Here is a 20,074-nt window from a genome sequence, read left to right as displayed (position 1 = left end):
ACCGTGACCACAACTTCCGTCATCTGACTCTGGAACAATGACGTCACATCCGCTCTTTTCTACGCGTTAAGATCCCAGCATGGCGGACACCGGTGTGGTGGAGACGCTCCTTCAGCGGATCGAGAAGGCGGACGATGGCGTGGACAGCCTGGACGTGGCCGACAGCCTCGGCGTGGACCACCAGGTCATCGTCGGAGCCGTGAAGAGTCTGCAGGCGGTCGGCGACGTGAGTAAACGCGGACTGTTTGGGCTCAGGAAGTCCGTCCCAAACAACACTGTTCATTCAGTGAATGATGCAATAAAGCGGTTTAACTCCACGGGCTCGATATAAGTGTCAGTTGGAACTACGAGGTTGAGTTAGCTTAGCATTTTGACACTAGGGCTAGACAAGGTGTAAATAATCATATTAAAGATGGCTGGGTTACATTTAGCTTCCTCGCGTTTCGAGTAAAACCTGGCTCACCGTTCACAACAGACAATTTCACGTGTTAGCATGAAAATCACAGGTGTTTGGGATAATGATGCTAACAATTCATGTTCACTTGAACTAGCATGCACCCTGAAACTGATAGCCAATTAAGCAAATTGATTAGCAACACCTGTGCGTGTACATGGAACTATTTTCGGTTATATTTTTGAAAAGTTCTTACCCTGAAGGTTTTATAAACAAGTAATTTTAAACCATTTATTAGAGATATTATGTGTATACTCATTATCTTGGGTGTGTTTTATGTATTTCTGCTAATATTGACTTGTTTGCTGGCTATATAGTGTATATATCATTCATTTAATAACTTGGAGCCTCTGTATGATGGCAACCTTGCATATGTGTGAATATTATGCATTTAGTTTGGGAGATAGTTTTTTATTTTTAAGATGAATCATGACATTCATATTCGTTTCCCACCGTGCAGGTCATCGCGGCCGAGCTCCGCACCTCCAAACACTGGGAGCTGACGGAGGAAGGAAAGGAGATAGCGGAGCACGGCAGCCATGAAGCCCGGGTCTTCAGCTCCGTCCCACAGGAGGGTCTGGCACAGAGTGATCTCATGGTGAGTGCTGGACACAGCTGCTCCACCACAGGGGCAGTGAACGCATCATGTGCACAACTCAAACTGTAAGAGACTGTAGTAACTCCTCAGACTATTAGATTCATCTTAAAAATAGCCTATGAATGACAGATGATGATGCCGTGTCTAATGTCGGTTGTGTTTTCATTGACGTTGTTGTATTTTTCCCTTGTGAAGAAAATGTCCTTCGGGAAGATCGGCTTCAGCAAGGCCATGTCCAACAAGTGGATCAGACTGGACAAAGCACACGAGGGTGGACCAAGGATATTCTCAACAGTACGTGTCTTGTTTGCATGTGCTCCCTGTGATTTAATGGTCTCATAAACAGAGTTGTTGATGTGTTTTTGTTTGTGTCGTCGTCAGGTGGAGAGCATAGAAGACCAGGTCAGAGGGAAGCTGCTGCTGGTACAGAAAGGCAGCGCTTCTGACCTGGAGGAGAAGGAGAAGAATGAACTGAAGAAGAGGAAACTGCTCGCTGAAGTGTAAGTCCTAGACCTGTGGACAAGAAATGGTGAATGTGTCTTTGTCTGTCAGTAGGTGGCAGTAGAGGGTTTGTTGTGACTCAGTGGTTGTCCTCCTAAAGTCAGCATTGCAGCAACAGTGTCCCAGCATCCATCTTTTACTGTCCTAATAATAGAAGTATTTTCTGTCTATGTTCAGGACCGTGAAGACTTACTGGATCACTAAAGGAAGCTCATTCAGCACCACCATCACCAAGCAGGAGACGGAGCTCACGCCTGAGATGATTGCCAAGTGAGTATGTTCTTCCTCGTGTTTGTTTGATATGTACTTATCAAACAAACCGCACAATGTGTCCAAGTTTGCCCTCTTCTGTCCATCAGTGACTGTGTGCAGGGTCTCAAACAGAGGACACAAAGAAACCTCTGCCCATAAAAAAGGGGACAAGTCCAAAGATGAGGGCTTTTGTCCTAAAGGCAGGGCAGGACAAAACGTGATTCAAATGAGGATAATGGTGAAGTGCCTTATTTTCCCAGATTCCTTTTGTAACTGCCTCTGTATTCTCCTTGCTGTTTTCCAGTGGCAGCTGGAAAGAGAAGAACTTCAAACCCTACAACTTTGAGGCCTTGGGTGTCGCTCCAGACTGTGGCCACCTGCACCCACTCATGAAGGTTCGAACGCAGTTCAGACAGATCTTTCTGGAGATGGGGTGAGTATCTCTAAATAGAAGTTGTGCACACAGAATCTTAAAAAAAAAAAAAACACACAGTAAATAAATAAATATGTCTGTCTGTTCTGCTGCAGCTTCAGCGAGATGCCGACCAACAACTTCATTGAAAGCTCCTTCTGGAACTTTGACTGCCTGTTCCAGCCTCAGCAGCATCCAGCCAGAGACCAGCATGACACCTTCTTCCTGTCTGGTAAGGTTGACCCCACACTGGAGTAATAATCGGGCTGATTTCTGACCTGATTCACCCGCACACACTGTGTGTAAAAGGTGGTTTTCGTAAATAATATATTTAATAACCACCAGAGGGAAACTCCTCCTATTGCTAAAAGAAGTCAGTTTGAATGGAAGTCCTGATTCCTGATAGAACGGGGCTGTATTTTCTCATTTAGAGGAAAATGGATGTGGATGCTGGTGTTGCTGGTTTCTCCCTGGAATCACTGCTAGAAATTGTTATGTTTGTGTGTGTGGTCCTGCTCGACTAATCATTTAGCGCGTGTTCGTGATTGTCTGTTACAAATGGAAAGCATATTGCTGTGTTTGTCCCTGTGACCTAAGTGTAAAATGTATTTGTGTTGGTTTAAACATGAACATTGTTGTTCCAGATCCAGCACTCGCCCATGACTTCCCACAGGATTATCTGGAGAGAGTGAAGAAAGTCCACTCAGAGGGAGGCTACGGTTCACAAGGGTGAGACGATAATAATCACATAGTAGCGATTAATGTCACAGTTTTCACTTGTACGACAATCCATGATGCCATGGTGCTGTTGTTTCAGGTACAAATACGACTGGAAGATCGAGGAGGCTCAGAAGAACATCCTCCGCACTCACACTACAGCCGTCAGCGCACGCATGTTGTATAAGCTCGCACAGCAGGTGAGTCGCTCTTCAAAGTACACGCACTCTTTTGACTTTTCACAGTCAACGGCTTCCTGAAGTTCTGTTTACCTTGTTAACCACACGTCTTCCACCAGGAGAAATTCACACCGGTCAAGTATTTCTCCATCGACCGCGTGTTCAGGAATGAGACCTTAGATGCCACACATCTGGCCGAGTTCCATCAGATTGAAGGCGTGGTGGCCGACTATGGACTCACACTGGGAGACCTCATGGGCATCCTCCACCAGTTCTTCACCAAACTAGGTCAGGATCTATATCAGACTTTAAATGTTTCTGAGGATGTTGTGCTTGTAAATCAAGCAAGATGCACAATAGCATATGAACATGATCTACTTCTTCTGTTTTTTGTAGGAATCACCAAACTTCGTTTCAAACCAGCCTTTAACCCGTACACAGAGCCCAGCATGGAAATATTCAGCTACCACGAAGGTAAGACGCAGCCTTCTCTCTGCTTGTACTTTCCATCCCTAAATAACCTGTTTTTTCCACAAATTGTGTCCAGTTTGCCCTCCTCTGTCCACCAGTGACTGTGTGCAGGGTCTCAAACAGAGGACACAGAGCAAAACCTCTGCCCATAACAAGGGGACAAGTCCAAAGATGAGGACTTTGTCCTAAAGGCAGGGCAGGACAAAATATAAAATAATGACCAAAAGGATTATTCACTTTAAATTGAAGATACTTTGTAATCTGATACATTTAAAACAGGATTATCCTCTACTTGTGTGGCTTTTCAGAGAAATTGTTACGTAAGTTTGTTTTTTTAAATAGATTTTGGAAACCTGCTGGTTGGCACATTATCTGAGCGATATCATTAAGCTGCTCATGTTACAGATTATACTGTTGCATGAAATCATATCATGAAGGGGATTTAGTTAAAAGCAGCGTCCACGCGTTGATACAAGTTGTCCTGTGAGAAATACCAAATCGACGTGAAAAACCTCTATCCCTGTCTTTTGTAAGCAGTTCTAATTTGTGGATTTGTTCTCGTTTATTCCCTCGACACAGGGCTTAAGAAGTGGGTGGAAGTGGGGAACTCTGGGGTTTTCAGACCAGAGATGCTGCTGCCCATGGGTCTCCCTGAGGACGTGTCTGTGATCGCCTGGGGTCTGTCTCTGGAAAGGTGAAATATGAATCAAGTGTTTCTTACATGCATTTGATCTTAATGCCACATCATTTTTGGAAACGGAACTAAATATTCTTCCTGGTCGTTCCACAAATTGTCGGTTCCGAGTGGACAACGTGTCCAAGTTTGCCCTCCTCTGTCCACCAGTGACTGTGTGCAGGGTCTCAAACAGAGGACACAGAGGAAAACGTCTGCCCATAACAAGGGGACAAGTCCAAAGATGAGGACTTTTGTCCTAAAGGCAGGGCAGGACAAAATAATGACCAGTGACCAAAGGGATTATTCACTTTATTAAGAGTATGGTTATATTGCCCAAAGAGTATTATTTCTATGAGCACAAAGCTTTAATGATTTAGTCATTTATATTAAAATCTTAAATGTTCGAACTGCTCAGAATAACATGTCGTGTAGTAGTTGTCACAGCTGATTTAGTCTGCAGCAGGTGATCTACAGTCTCACTAATCCTCTCCCACCTTCCTCTGACCCGTCACGCCTCACTCTTGTTAAACTCGACACTTGTTTATGGTTGATTTTTTGAGCTGCTGCTCAGCGTCTCTCTCCGTCTTCTGTCCTCCCGCAGACCCACCATGATTAAATACGGCATCAACAACATCCGAGAACTCGTGGGACACAAGGTGAACCTGCAGATGGTCTACGACGGCCCCATATGTCGCCTGGACTCCTGAGCTTCACCCATATCTTTATATTGTATGATATTGGTTTGTTGGATGGACAGATTTGACCTTTAATCATGTAACCGCTCACTGACTCTCTCTGAGGAGAGATTAGTGTAGAATCATGAACTTATTCCCTGCTCTGTGCTGTCCAGAACATCAGTGCGAGTCCAGACTTTGTTACATTCATGAAGTTACTCACCGACCACAATTATGACCTATTTTTACAGGGAAATGCGCAACTGTGTTGACAAACTCAATGAAGTCTTTCAGATTACAACATGACTTGAGTGTTTTATTTATTTTAATAGTGAATGGTTTATAATCTGACCTGGATTAGTCTTTGTTGGCACCTGTGACATGACCCTGGCAGCAGTGACTCGGGGGAAACTGCCAATGTCTGCCAACAAACTGTTGTTGTTGTTCCCTGTGGATTTGGTGGATTTACCGATTGAAGTACATGGTCATTAACACGTCCACATGATCCAGATAATTAAAAAACACTTAAAGTCCCTTTAGTCTCTGCTACTCTGAAGAATGAATCACTACTAGAATATGATGTAAAAACCTGACTCCACACAATTTTCACTATTGGATTTTACATTTACCTGTGAAGGAGTCGGCAAATCAAGTGATTTGACTGTCGTTTGACAGATTTGGGATTATATTTGACCTTTTCTTGAACCACCAGCATTGAACCAAACATCTATTTCACTGTGCACTTCACTTGTGGATGTAGGTGCTCACACTAACCACTTAAAGCTGGTATTATTATTTGTGCTATAATTAACTCCCAGATGAGGGGAATCCTTGAAACACCTGTGATACAAAAGGCTGCAGGGATTACGTTGTGTACATGTTGAATTGCTGGAACTCCACTAAGTCTTCCACTAAAGATAATCCCTCTGTGTCTTGAAATAACGTTTTAGTGTGAGTACGCGAGACGAGGACCAGCTGGTTGGTTTACTGGCTGAAAGCAGCTTTGTTGCTCTTGACATTTGCAGATTTACGCTGATCTCCTGCACCTTGTTTTCCCTTTTTTATTTTTATTTAAACGCCGATGACGGAAAGTGTTACGGACGAGATCGAACCTGTGATCTTCTGTCACTTGAGTCGCTATATAATCTCTTGTTGCACAGGTGGATTATGTTGAAGCCGTATCCTCTTTATCTGTTGGTATTGTGTGACAGTTGATGCAGCATTACTGACTTCTTCTGGATTCAACCTTCCTTCGTATTCTTAGTTAAATCGGGTTAAAACCCTACAACTGCATCTGTACACATCTAATCTCTGAAACCCTGGTATCAATCTCAAACTGGAGGCCCAGAAATGACTTGAAAAAACACTTCAACACCCTTAACATTCCTATATCGATTCCTATATCAATTCCTACCATGGTCTGATAGGTTGGATAGTGTTGGCTCATTTGTATTCCCTTAAAGGCACTTTGAGATGTTTGTGGGTTTGTATACGACATATTTTTGTCTCATTTCAAAGAGAAGCTAACGCTAATATTGTGCACTGTTTTGATTTTATGGCAAACACCGTTGTTACAGCTGTGGTTAGGTAGGGTTGCCGGTGTGGGAAGGACAGGTATGACCAGAATCATTGTATTTGCTAGTTCTCTTATTATATTTTTAATGTACTTTTACATCACCTGCTGCTTTTTGAATCGTCCTCCTGGTCTAGTGTGTGAGATTAAGTGACATTTAATGGCGACACGGGGAACTATGGTGGCCTTTACGTGCCAGAAAGGATGCCGTTCTTCTTCGTATGTGTGATAAGCTTCCAGTGAAAAATTCAAAAAAGCATTCTGGCTTAAGTACATTCAGGCAACATGGTTTTTGTTAATTTAGAGCATTTATTCGCTGATATAAACATACCTACGAGTGTTGTGTACAGTACCGGTCAAAAGTTTGGGGTCACCTATACAATTTTGTTGTTTTCCATTTAAAGTCACTCTTTTATTAATCAAAAGAGTTGCAAAATGAATAGAAAATATAGTCAAGACATTGACAAGATTAGAAATAATGATTTTTATTCCAAATAATAATTTTGCCCTTTTGTCAAAGAACCAGCAAAACTGTTTTCAGCTGTGCTAACATCATTGCACAAGGGTTTTCAAGGGTTTTCTAATCATCCAATCGTCTTCTAACGCCAGTAGCAAACACAATGTACCATTAGAACACTGGAAAATGGCCTCTATACACCTATGTACATATTCCATTAAAAACCAGACGTTTGCTGCTAGAATAGTCGTTTACCACATTAACAATGTATAGAGTGTATTTCTGATTAATTTAGTGTTATATTCATTGAAAAAAAAAGTGCTTTTCCTTCAAAAACTACAATTCCTGCCCATAAAGTCGCCTAAATGTTGCATACTGGACCTTTAAAATGATCAATAGCGGTGATGAGTCAGCTTCATAATGAACATCACAGAGTGTTTATGAGAGTCAGAGTGTGTGTGTTTGGACGGAGGGAGAAAAAAAAAGAAGGTGACTCTGGCTTCATACACCAACAATCTCAGAGTGAGAGCCCAGATCCTGATGCAGGCACGGGAAGAGAGCGTTTTCTGTTCATTCACATAAGTCCTTGAAAGATTCAGACCTCCCTGTTTGACCCCGGGCTGCCGGAGAGGCCGACAGAGCTGTGGCTGGTCGGGCTGTGCAGGTGTGGGAAGAAATGGGGCATGGAGTGGATGGAAGGGATGGAGTGGATGTAAGGAATGGCAGCGAGCAGCAGCGGACTGGACTGCGGCGTGTGCTCGTCCAGGGTCAGAGGGATGACCACGTCGTCCTGGTCCCACACGTGGAAGGCGTTGTGGGCAAACGGATGTGGGGGAGGATGACTGGAGCACAGGCCATGAGGACTGTGGTCTTTGACCAGATCTTCATCACCGGTTGGACCCAACAAGCAGTCTACACAAGGCAGGCGTGAGTTATATAGAGTTATATAGACTTAATACAAACGATAACAACGAAGATATAGAAAGACAACGATCCAAACTAGAACTTCATGTATCCTGGAAGAACCAGAGGACAAACTTTAAAATAATTTTGAATTAAAACAAAAACTTAAAAACTCCACATGTTTAGATTGAACGGGGTTGAAAAACGGTGAACAGATAAATAAAACACGGAATAAATAGACTGTAAGTTGTTCTCTGATGAGACCAATTATTAGTAGTAACTGCAGGAGTAGTTTAAGAAGTAGTACTAGAAGTAGTAGAAGAAATAGTAATAGTAGTTGTTATTGTTGTTATAGTAGAGCAGTAGTTGTAATAGAAGTAGTACGAGAAGTAGTAGTAGTTGCAGCAGTAATTGTAGTAGTAGCAGTAGTTGTAGTAGTAAAGTAGTAGTAATAGTAGTTGTAGAAGTAATAGTAGTAGTATTAATTGGAGTAGTAGAAGTAGTAGCAGTAGTAGTTATAGTTGCAGTTGTAGTAGTAGTATTAGTTGGAGTTGGAGTAGTAGAAGCAGTAGTTGTAATAGTAGTTCAAGTAGTAGCTGTTGTAGTAGTATTAGTTGGAGTAGAAGTAGTAGTAGTTGTGGTAGAAGTGGTAGAAGTAGTAGTTGTAGTAAAGTAGTAGCAGTAGTTGAATTAGTAGTAGTAGAAGTAGTAATAGTAGTAGTATTAATTGGAGTAGAAGTAGCAGCAGTAGTAGTTGTTGTAGTATTAGTTGGAGTAGTAGTTGGAGTTGGAGAAGTAGCAGTTGTAGTAGTAGTAGCAGTAGTTGTAGTAGTAGAAGTAGCAGTAGTAGTAGTAGTAGGAGCAGTAGCAGTAGTTGTAATAGTAGTTTGAGTAGTAGTTGTAGTAGTAGTAGAACGTAGCATAAACACAAATACTACCACATTCCAAATATTATACAGTGTATTGGCTCAGATGAAACTGTATTGTGTTCTCATAGTACTGTAAGTGTGTGTGTGTAGTACCTGCGATGTCCATGGCCAGGTCCTTGATGAGATGTCCGATGATAGCATACGCGACTCCGACCACCACCAGAGCAGCCATGAGCAGGTAGAGCACGGCCTTGGGCAGAGGGATCAGCTCCTTCACCTGAGGCTTGTACTGTCTGTACAGAGGCTCGTCCATGGAGGACGAGTACAGGAACGCCTGAGCCTCCTGAGTCAAGTTAGAGCCGTTCATGTTTTTAACCCTTTGTTTATTATTATGAGATTCAATCACAAGTGGATGTTTTAGAGGTTTCTTCCTCCTCCTCCTCCTCCTCCTCACTCAGACACAGAACATAGTCCAGACATGACAGTCGGGCTGTAAGTGAAAAACAAGAGAATGATGTCAGAAAACAACAACAACAACAACAACAAACAGAAGAACCGCTGTCACTCTCACCTTTATATGGCAGCTCCTGTTTGTTGTGTGTGTGATTCTCCTCCGGCTCTGTCCTTGGTGCTGAAAGTCCACTTGTCCACTCTCAGGCCCCGCCCACTCACTCTCAGGCCACGCCCACTCACTCTCATACACTGGCTTTACTTAACTCTGCTGCTGTCGTTCTGTCCTTAATTCCTCTGAGTTACTGAGAAGCCACTGATCCCACACACACACACACACACACACACACACACACATTCTTGTACTCGCTGCATACTGAGGACCAGGTAAAGTGCTGACAAAGTGAGGACCAGCATTTCCACTTATATCCACAAATATCTACTTCATAAATGACATCTACAAAGAACTACTGGGTGCAGTACCATAACGTGTCTGCAGATGGAGCCCCAGAGCAAAAAGTGTGTGAAACACCAGGGCTGGAAAACGGGTTTTTGTACCAAATTGAGGACCTCTGATATATGCATGTTTACAACCTAAGGAAGTGAGGACTGGCCAAAATGTCCTCACTTTGTAAAAATGACCTCACTTTGTTGGTTAAAAACCCTCACTGGTCCTCAGTATGCCTCAAGTACAAGAACACACACACACACAGACACCATGTGGGTTCCACACAGTTGGAATTCCCTGAAATCCACGTATTTGTGGTTTGTTGATCTTTGAACATTAAAGGTCAAGTGTGTAAGACTATTAGCGTTGTTATTGTGATCTTCCACGACAGACACTTGAACATCTTCACCCTTTCTTATGTGTTGTCGAGTCTAAGATATATGATTAATATCATACTATTGAGTCAGATGTTAGGAGTAGTGATAGTTGTGCGATCTCTCAGCCATCATTAGTTGAATGATTTACACCTGCACTTGTCCTGTGTGACCAATCAAAATGGCTGCCTTGAAAAGGCCTCATTGAGTCTGTGTCGTGGTGTGAGCTGGTGGGAGTTTACAGGAAGCAGCTTGTGGTGAGTAAAGGAACAGAGATTAATGCTAAATTTAAACGATGTCTGAGTTTTATGAACAAAACTGCTTATGTAATCATTGTGGTTTCACTTTGAGGTGACGTTGCAGTGCATTTCTATGCAGAACTATAAGCTTTGATCTGTTCGATTACGTTGTTATTGTTGTTGTTATCTGGCCCGGCAGATGATTTCAAATATCTGCAGTTTTTACATAGTTGTCAGATGTGATCATTTAACTTTATTTTTATATTGAAAAGCCATTTTTATTACCTTGTTCCGGGTGCCTCTGTTGATTTACAGTATTATTTAAGTATTTGTTTGATATTTATTTGTTTATTTTATTTAATGCTGTGTTTTTTACATATACAAGTCGAATCTTTGTATTACAGGAGTGTATTTTGAATCCCCCCCAGAGCTTGTTCACATTTTTTTTAGATTTTCAGACCTTTATATCTTAATATTTTATTTATACACCGTTTGGGTTCATGTATTGATTCTCTGTGTTGCCAGTAGGGGGAGTTGCTGATTTTGCCAAATATTAATTGAAAGATTTTTCTGTAAGTTTGAAAATCTGGTGTCAAACAAAAAGTTCTCACATTTAGTTTTACAAGCGTATTCGTGACAGAGTAGAATAAGTAGAATACCTTTAGTTTAGTAGGTGTGTGAACGATCAATAATCATTATTATTGGCAGTGACAGAGGGCCCCAAGATCAAATTTAGCTTAGGGCCCCATGGAGGCTTTGGCCGGCCCTGGATCTAAGATCTGGCCAACATGGTAATCACAATTATTTGTTGATCAATATTGAGATTGTGACTTTTAAAATGATTATTTGCTGGTAATGAGGACAAAAGGTTTACCACACTGTTGTATTACATCACAGCTGCTCCACATATGTGGCTTTTTTTAAATAATCATAAATAAAATTAAAAAAATAAATACTTTGCTCATACCAAAGTCGTATTTATTTTAACCCTTTAACCCTGAGCACAATATCTCACACAAACAAATGTATTTCTGTCATTTGAAAGCTTTGATTCTCGTCTTCTCTACTGAACACATGATAATGGAGATCACATAAATATCAGAGGTCAAACTGCAGTAAAGTGAAAGAAAGAACGTGGTTTTTTTTTCTTAGTGTAATACAGTACAATAGCAGCTGCAAGAAAACACTATCCAACGTGCATTTGATTTAAAACTCAAATTAATTTCTTAGTGTTAGAGTCAGGTGCTGCAGGCACACCGTGACATTTGATCTAAATCATAAAATAATAAAATAAATGACAAATTACAAGACATTTCAAATGAATTGTATGGATTTCTTGTTTTGCTGCATCATCATGCGAGTATTCACTCTGCATACATCAGTAACCAAATCAAATCTGTATCTTGACCTCATTCAAACCTTTAATACCGAGTTACAGTGAAAAGAAACCTTGATGTTTTCTATACAACCGAGAGTAAAAATATATAGCGTAGGCCTCTTTAAGTTTAAAATCTACATCAGATTTAATCACACGTCACAACAGACTTTCAGACTTGTTGTGTTGTGTTGTGTTGTTTTAGGACGGCCGAGTTCTGCCTGGCTGGTCACGTCTTACTTGTCCACGGTGAAGGACTGCAGACCTGTGATGGCTCTGCCCAGGATCAGAGCGTGGATGTCGTGAGTACCTGAGGACGGGACACGAGTGAAAACCAGCTCAACAGGTCTGATACGATCCTCAATTCTGAGTCTCCTTTCTCCTCCTCCTCCTCACCTTCATACGTGTTGACAGCCTCCAGGTTCATGACGTGGCGGATGATGTGGTATTCGTCTGCGATGCCGTTTCCTCCCAGCATGTCTCTGGCCTGCCGGGCGATGTCCAGCGCTTTACCACAGCTGTTCCTCTTCAGCATGGATATCATGTCTGGGGCAGCTCTGTCGAGAAGAACAAAAACATCAGTTTTTCACTGACAAATAGACTAAAGTTGACAGGTTTAGAGTCGGAAAAAATCACACGTTTAAGACGAATGGCTGAGTTCGGACACATTTTCCTGCTCAAACAGACCATTTCTTAAAGTCTGCTTTTGGTTCTGTCACATCCAGAAACACTTGCTGTGCTAACTGTATAGAACATCCATAAACTATGACACTAATTTGCTCAGGCTCGACCTGATGACTTCAACTCCTCTTTGTCAGTTTCATGACACGTGTCGAGAAATCATTTTTGCTTTGACAGAACGAGGTCAGAGAGACCATGTAGTGTAGAGTGAGTTACTTTTTCTCATCGATGAGTCTTCCCAGCTGCAGGCACGACTGCAGGCCGATGGTTATCTCTGTCAGCATGTCGGCCATTTTCTTCTGCATCAGCTGATTCCTCGCCAGCGGCACGCCAAACTGGATTCTGGTTCAGAGAGCACAGAATGGTGTGGGACATCGTCATCGAGACGATTTACTACGCGGTTACTGAGCAAAGAGACGTTTCTTTTCGTGACCTCTGACCTGTCGAGCGTGTACTGACGAGCTGCATGGAAGCAGAACTCTGCAGCGCCCAAAGCGCCCCACGCGATACCATATCGAGCGTTGTTCAAGCAGCCGAAAGGTCCCTGCAACCAAGGAAAAGGAGTCGGATGAGTAAATAATATTCCTGTACACATTTCTGCATCTGTAACAGTCCCGTGTTCCAGTCCACTCACTCCCAGGCCTGTGATCTTAGGCAGCAGGTTCTCCTCAGGAACCTCCACCTCCTCCATGACGATCATACCGGTGGTCGAGGCTCTCAGGGAGAACTTTCCCTCTATTTTAGGCGTGGAGAAGCCTTTCATGCCACGCTCCAAGATGAAGCCGCGCACCTTTCCGTCGTCACATTTGGCCCAGACCACGGCGATGTCTGCCACGGGGGAGTTGGTGATCCTGATGATGAAGGTAAAGAGTGTCAACACTGGTACGACTCAAGAACAACATGGCTACTATTTGTTCTAAAGGCCATAATAAAGGATGATTCCATTAATTTTCTCCCTCTCTTATCATGTCGAACATTGCCTTTACAGAAAATGACATTTATGGCTCTTCTATCTTCGCAGTTTCCTGAATTTATTTATGTCTTGTAGACTAGGTTATAATTTGACAAAAAAGTCATAGGTAGTATTTCAGCCAAAATTAGACAAAAAAATGTCCAAAATTTGACATAATAATAATTTGTCCAAAATTAGACAAAAAAGTCCCAAAAAAAGTTTGTCCAAAATTTGACAAAAAAGTCCCAAAAAAAGTTTGTCCAAAATTTGACAAAAGTCATAATTTAGTAGGTCAGCCAAAATTTGGCAAAAAAGTCAAAATGTGTCCAACATTTGACACAAAAGTAAAAAACAAAAAAATTTCCAAAATTTGACAAAAAAAATGTTTTTCCAAAATTTGACAACAAAGTCATAGGTTAGTATGTCAGCCAAAATTTGACAAAAGAAAAGTAAAAAAAAAATAATAATAATAATTTGACTAAAAAAAGATGTCCAAAATTTGACAGAAAAAAAAAAAGTTGTCCAAAATTTGACAAAAAACTAATTTTTCCAAGATTTGCAAAAAAAAGTCATAGGTTAGTATGTCTTCCAAAATTTGAGCAAAAAAAAGGTAAAGTGTCTTTAATCTACATATTATCACTTATTTACTTCATAAAATTGCTCCAAATGAGTTTTAAACTGTACTCTGTGTACACAGCTCCACCATGTGGACAATTAATGACATGTCACGTCCTGTATGACAACAAAAACCTTGAAGAGGAACACAATACAGCTCACTAATCTCAATCCTGGAATACACTCCCACACCACATCCGAACAATAACGTCACTGTACTTATTCGGATTATTTTACCCCACCTTTTTTTTTTAACTGATGATGTAGAAGTTAATTGATAACTTTATTTATAATCCTTCATGTCTTTGGTCAAAGAGGACAAACAGTCTGGTGTTAAAATGATGATCATGTTCCATCAGAGTGTGGAGTGACTTCACAGACAAACCACAAATGTCACACTGGTATAATGTTCGTACGCGTTCCAACCTACGAGAAGTGCCCGGCCAAAACAAATCCAGTCTAAAGCAACTTCTAGTCTTGAAATAACTGCTGCCTTCATGACGTGTTTTTTTTATTGTGGTCAGTTTTTCTTTGGAAACATTTCTAAAGAAATGTTGCGTCATATGTTTTAGAGGTTGCAGTTACTGCTGATTTGCATTTTTTTTTTTTTTGACCACATTTATATCAGTAAGAGATCTTTAATTCAGCGCCTCATCCTTTGATTGTTTCTCACACATACAGACAAACTACTCACCAGGTCTTTGAGCCAGTGAGAGAGTAGGTGCGACTGGACGGATTGTATTTGGCTCTGGTTTCCATGCCGCCCGGGTCACTGCCATGGTTTGGCTCCGTTAAGCCGAAGCAACCCAGGATTTCACCACAAGCTGAGGGTGACAGAGGTGATTACAACACCAAGGATGATTGAACATCTTTGGATGACACATAAATGTTCTTTTTAAATGTGATTTTTTTTTTTCCTCATCTTACCCAGCCTAGGGAGGTACTTCTCTTTCTGCTCCTCTGTACCATAGGCATTAATTGGATGCATGACCAGCGACGACTGCACGCTCATGACGGAGCGATAGCCGCTGTCCACTCGCTCCACTTCTCTGGCAATCAAGCCGTAGGCAACGTAACTTGTGCCAGCACAGCCGTAACCTTTTATATTAAATATCAAAAGAGAAAGAACAGGACGAGGAGTTACAGATCTCTGGGGAAAAATACAAATAAATACAGTTCAAAAGTGCAGACGAGCAAAGTCCATTTCAGACAGTCAGTTGTGAGGGAGAAACTTGGCTTAAAGCTCACATAGAGTGGTCCTGTTGCACATATAGGTTTAGTTATGGAGGTCTACTTACATATATTAACTTGTTTTTATGGTCAAAAACCTCCTAGTTGCTGGAAAAACGAGCCGATAGAAATCTGTCCTTTTTGAAGCACTTGTCAGGCGCTATTTCAGACATAAATCTCGCCCGAGAAGACAGACTGTGTTGTGATTGGCCAGTACCCCGGAAGTGACATTCGGCACACCTGCTTTCAGAAGCTACTCATTATCAAAACATTGTTTTAACAGTGTTTAAAAATAGCTTCTTCACGACTCCCCGCCGAAGTCCCTTTTATGACTTTGACCCGGAGTCAGACCCAGAGTCAGAAGACACTGTCGCTCGTGAAACACCTCCACAACCGACGTTATTCTTCTTCTGCGGTTCAATGTACGCAACCGGATGTGCCCGGACTAGTGCCCAGAGCAGGACGATCTGCTGTTCCGGAGAACTGCGGTGCTGAACTGTTTGTTTCAAAACTTCAGGGCTTCATAAACAATGACGCAGATACACACCAAAAAACAGCGTTAATAGGAACTTCCGGTCTAGTTCCGCTTTAAATCTATTAGAAATGACAGTAAAACATGTTCAGCGTTACAATAAAAGCACAGGACAAGCACACGTCTGTCACCCACTCCATTATGTACATAATGCAGTGAGTAGTGAAACATGAGCTCATAAAAACCGAGTTAACTTGCTCAGACTGACCTTTAATGGTTGGCCCCAGGACGCCCATCTCTCCCATCTCTGACACTATTTCTCTGTGGAACACTAAAATAAAAAGAGTCGCAGGAATAGCATTTTTATTATTATTATTATTATTTCAACTAAACCCATGTTGAACAAAATCAAGAAATGACCTGAAGACTGAATTTTTCACCTTCATTTCTGTTTGCCATCAGGATGCGAGGCATGAGCTTCTCTTGGCAGTAGGTGCGGAAAGAGTCCCTGATCATGATCTCCTCCTCCGTCAGCTGGCCCTCCAGGTCCAGGGCATCACGCCAGTTAAACTGCACCTTAGCTGTTAGATATTTAGAATGAGAATAATTCAAAAACCTTAAAACTCACAACTTCTGAAATATGTTCTTGGACTAGATATATATTTAAAAATGTCACTTATCAACACCTACGTGCTTTAGGTTTCTGCCCAATCTCTGCATCTGTGAAAACACATCGGATTAATGATTAATCCAGAAATATAAGCATTTATTTTTGCCATTAACTGTAATAATGTCAACGTTTAAAGATATGAGCCTTTTTAAAACAATTACACACAACAATTGTATCTTCAAGCACCGTGACAGCCCATCGGTGATCTTTCCAAATGCAGTATATGTAAGCGTTATATATACCGCATATCTTTTTTAATCTGGCAGCTCATGGACATGCTGGAAAATAACTGCAGCTCAACACTCAAGACATTAAATCAAATGTTGATTTGATGTCTATTCACACAAACTGTCCCTTAAATCAGTATTATTCATAACACTACCTTGTCTAACAGGTGTTGCAGTTGTGCTCTGTGCTCTGCAAGCCGAGATGATGACACTCCTGTGAGGGTTGACCAAGAGACGGCACACAGCTCTCCTCAGAGCCATGATGGAGACCAGTCTGTAAGATAAAGACACACAACTCATGTGTTACATGTTACATATATATAATGCATAGTAGCTAGTGTAGGAACAGTTGTATGCCACAGTTATACAAATAGAAGGAACATAATATTAGACTAAAACAACAGGCGAGTCATGTAGTAGCCTGCATCTCCCTAAATTAAGATTAATTGTTTACTAAGATGTTTAAAAGCAAACTTAACACGTTAGTCCACACAGTCTGGCTATATTAGCCCCAGAGCACATGAGTGCATGTTGTGTAAGTTCACTGTAAGCTACAAGCTAACGACGCTAGCTCACGATATTTAGGCATTGACAATGAGTAACGACACACGAATAAACAGAATGACTGTCATGACAATGAGCTACTAATAATCTCTGTGTGGAATCACACTGATTAGAAGCAGAGGGGAGGGGGTGACTGGACAGTGTCTCTCACCTGAGATATGTGGGACAACAGGTCCTGCTCCTCTGTCCTGCCTGTAGCTAGCAAGTGACGTTCAATGGTAAAACACAACCTGACGTCATCACGTAAAGTACGCCATGTTTAGTGTGGCGTCGTCAGTGAAGCGTTTGCGAGTGATTAAAACTTTATTGACCATTCTTGTGCGGAAGTACAAACTACCACTGTGTACATACAATGCATAAAAAACAAGACATACAACTATGGACTGGCTCTCTTTTTATAATTGATAGTTTTTAGGCAATTGTCATCATTCAAGATGGCTGCCTTTTGAGGACGCCGCTGCCACTGTGCCGGCATCTGATTGGCTCATTAGCAGGGGCGTGGAGGAAAGGGGCGGGGCGACTTTTGAGAGCGTTCCCAAAGTAGTACAGAACTCCAAGGACACATGACAGTAAATTCTCATCCAGTCGTGTCCTACGCCCTTCAAACATAAACAATATGCAGTCTGTTATTAAGAGTAGCACTCAGGTGCTATTGTACGATGAGATTAGATTGAGCAGAGTGATATTAGAAACGTTAGAACATGCACTTTCATGTTTGAACAATGCATTAATTCAATTTAAAAAACTATATAAACTTAGTTTTAAAAAAATACACTACACTGTAAATAATCCTCTTCATTTTCCAACTTGCAGAACGATAACTTCACACAGGTTAACGTGAGGTGGGGCCCCTTTAGGGACGTTTCCTACTGGGATGTCATTGCAAATCGCCCATTGTTTTTCAAGGGGGACCGGAATGCGCCTGGTCACTGCACATTTCATTAAAAACAGCCCCCAGGCTCCGAGTGTCGGGGGCCCCCTATCGGCTTGGGGCCCCAAGCAGTTGCCTGCCTTGCCTGTTCACAAGCTGCGCCTCTGAGTGTGGCTATGGGAAGTGTCTTATCAGTTAGTATTGTGAAAACTATATTTACCCCAGTTTTATACTGCGGTCAAACTATGACACTCATTTCTCTGTGGTCAAACTGTCTGACATTGAATTTTTAACGCCCTCCTTTGAAAGGCTTTTATGATAAAAGTAATAAAAGGAAGCATATGACCATCAAGGGCACTGCATCTGTATCTGCATGCACATTTGAAAGTACAGTCCCACATTTGGCACTTTTTCAGTGAAGAAATTCTCAACTTTTTGATGTAATAAAAAAAAAAGACCGATAAAGTTGTGTTCAGGACACCGGTGACATTTTTACTGTACAATTTTAGAGATATTTTGAGTTAAATGTCCCACATGTGTGCGTTTTTATATCAAAACTATTCCCAAAAGTTCTGGACAGGACTGAAAAAGTTGTGCTCAGCACATCTATGACTTCTAATATACTGGAAATACATACAGACATTTTTACTGTTCTCTAAGCGAAACGTCCTACATTTGCACTTATTAAGTCGAAAACATTCAACTTTGAGATGCATCTATGTCTACTAACATACTGTAAATCAGATGTTTGGTTTGAGAAAAATGACATATACATACTATATATATCATCTTATATTTTCATAATGAGAACCTAACATGTAATTGATGCAACAATCCATTTCCTGTCACTTAATGTCTTCTAATTTCTGTGTTCCACAGGTAAATCGTGTCAAAGATTGGAGAGACGTCTGCCCTGCACACCGTTTACTAATTTTCCTGCGTTATTTACATAACGGTGTGAATAAAATGGGCACCAGGTGCATGCTGATCCTGTGATTTCATTGTAAACAGAGCAGTGAGGCAAGATGCAATTTCAGACTGATGTAGTAGTAGTGCAATTATGATTCAATACAGTCTCTAATGTAGGTCAACCAGCCCTTTAAAAACAATGGAGTCTACCTTTCTAATGCTACAGCATCACATTTGTTTTTCTTAGACACTCTGTGGTCTGTTAATTATGGAAGCCCATTTCCGCCAAAAAAAAAGAAAAGATAAAGATCCCACTATCTCAAAATAATGAGATAGTATCTCAAAATAATGACTTAGTATCTCTATATATTGACTTAGTATCTCAATATATTAACTTAGTATCTCAATATATTGACTTAGTACCTCAATATATTAACTTAGTATAATGACTTAGTATCTCAATATATTAACTTAGTATCTCAAAATAATGAGATAGTATCTTAATATATTGACTTAGTATCTCAAAATAATGACTTAGTATCTCAATATAGTGACTTAGTATATTGAGATACTATCTCAAAATAATGACTTTGTATATCAATATATTGACTTAGTATCTCATTATATTGACTTGATACTAAGTTAATATATTGAGATACTATCTCATGACTTCGAGATAGTGGGATTTTTTTTTTTACACTGGCGGAAATGGGCTTCCATAGTTAATAGCAACATCTTCAGTGCATGACCACAATAAAGTCCAAGTGTAAATGCAGCCATGAGTCACACAGACAACAGGAGGTGGAGGTACAGTCAGAGAACCACTGGGGGGCCATATTCTGAATTTAAGTCTTTTTGTCATCTTATTGTCAAACCCACAATAAACCAATTTTTTTTTTTTTTTTTTGTCCTGAAGCAAATGCAGAAATTCCCACCTCCTCCTCCTCCTCCTGCAGCCTCTCAGAGCAGCTGTGGTGACTCACAGAGTGCACAGTCAGACGAGGCAATATTCGCCCTGTAAGCTGAATTATGAATGAATATGATAGTCGTTTATAATTAATGTTGTCTTGCATTTTCGTACGATATGCAGTGTCATAGCGAATCACGTCAACAGAGGACAAACACTGACGCTAGACTGTGTTTTAATGAGTTCGAGAAAGCCCGTGAAAATAATAAACAGCGCCCGTGAAACTATAAATGCATATTAAACAGTTATTATTGCTCCACAGAGAGAGAGAGAGAGAGAGCAGCGAATTGAATC

The 20,074-nt window shown here is 41.1% G+C and overlaps 2 protein-coding genes across 2 annotated transcripts; one reads left to right on the top strand and one right to left on the bottom strand.

Annotated features, from left to right (window-relative positions):
- Positions 1-72: 72 nt before the first annotated feature.
- Positions 73-5,451, top strand: farsa (phenylalanyl-tRNA synthetase subunit alpha). Its single transcript, XM_083896117.1, has 13 exons — positions 73-226; positions 915-1,052; positions 1,248-1,346; positions 1,434-1,552; positions 1,731-1,823; positions 2,110-2,238; positions 2,334-2,449; positions 2,862-2,946; positions 3,035-3,134; positions 3,233-3,401; positions 3,510-3,587; positions 4,164-4,278; positions 4,862-5,451. Exons 1-13 carry the CDS (start codon positions 80-82, stop codon positions 4,965-4,967), a joined length of 1,494 nt encoding a protein of 497 aa, XP_083752243.1. The 5' UTR covers positions 73-79; the 3' UTR covers positions 4,968-5,451.
- Positions 5,452-11,221: 5,770 nt separating this feature from the next.
- LOC310932632 (glutaryl-CoA dehydrogenase, mitochondrial-like) lies at positions 11,222-17,248 on the bottom strand. Its single transcript, XM_083895962.1, has 12 exons — positions 17,185-17,248; positions 16,625-16,743; positions 16,263-16,292; positions 16,013-16,153; positions 15,841-15,903; positions 14,798-14,968; positions 14,565-14,694; positions 12,938-13,154; positions 12,744-12,847; positions 12,520-12,645; positions 12,019-12,179; positions 11,222-11,932 (listed from the first exon to the last, which is right to left on the bottom strand). Exons 2-12 carry the CDS (start codon positions 16,728-16,730, stop codon positions 11,859-11,861), a joined length of 1,323 nt encoding a protein of 440 aa, XP_083752088.1. The 5' UTR covers positions 16,731-16,743; positions 17,185-17,248; the 3' UTR covers positions 11,222-11,858.
- Positions 17,249-20,074: the final 2,826 nt, after the last annotated feature.

The sequence above is a fragment of the Microchirus variegatus genome, assembly GCF_963457635.1.
Source record: "Microchirus variegatus genome assembly, chromosome: 10".
Classification (NCBI taxonomy): domain Eukaryota; kingdom Metazoa; phylum Chordata; class Actinopteri; order Pleuronectiformes; family Soleidae; genus Microchirus; species Microchirus variegatus.
The sequence above is the reverse complement of the archived record's forward strand: the minus strand, read 5'-3'. Positions and strand labels throughout refer to the sequence as shown.

What these genes read in the sequence shown, in the direction of transcription:
- farsa (XM_083896117.1), top strand. Translation starts at nt 80, where the DNA reads ATGGCGGACACCGGTGTGGTGGAGACGCTCCTTCAGCGGATCGAGAAG. An exon ending in TGACACCTTCTTCCTGTCTG is followed by an intron (nt 2,450 to 2,861) that starts GTAAGGTTGACC and finishes TTGTTGTTCCAG; the next exon opens with ATCCAGCACTCGCCCATGAC. An exon ending in AATATTCAGCTACCACGAAG is followed by an intron (nt 3,588 to 4,163) that starts GTAAGACGCAGC and finishes CCCTCGACACAG; the next exon opens with GGCTTAAGAAGTGGGTGGAA.
- LOC310932632 (XM_083895962.1), bottom strand. Translation starts at nt 16,730, where the DNA reads ATGGCTCTGAGGAGAGCTGTGTGCCGTCTCTTGGTCAACCCTCACAGG. An exon ending in TGCAACACCTGTTAGACAAG is followed by an intron (nt 16,293 to 16,624) that starts GTAGTGTTATGA and finishes GTGTTTTCACAG; the next exon opens with ATGCAGAGATTGGGCAGAAA. An exon ending in GAAGTACCTCCCTAGGCTGG is followed by an intron (nt 14,695 to 14,797) that starts GTAAGATGAGGA and finishes TGTCACCCTCAG; the next exon opens with CTTGTGGTGAAATCCTGGGT.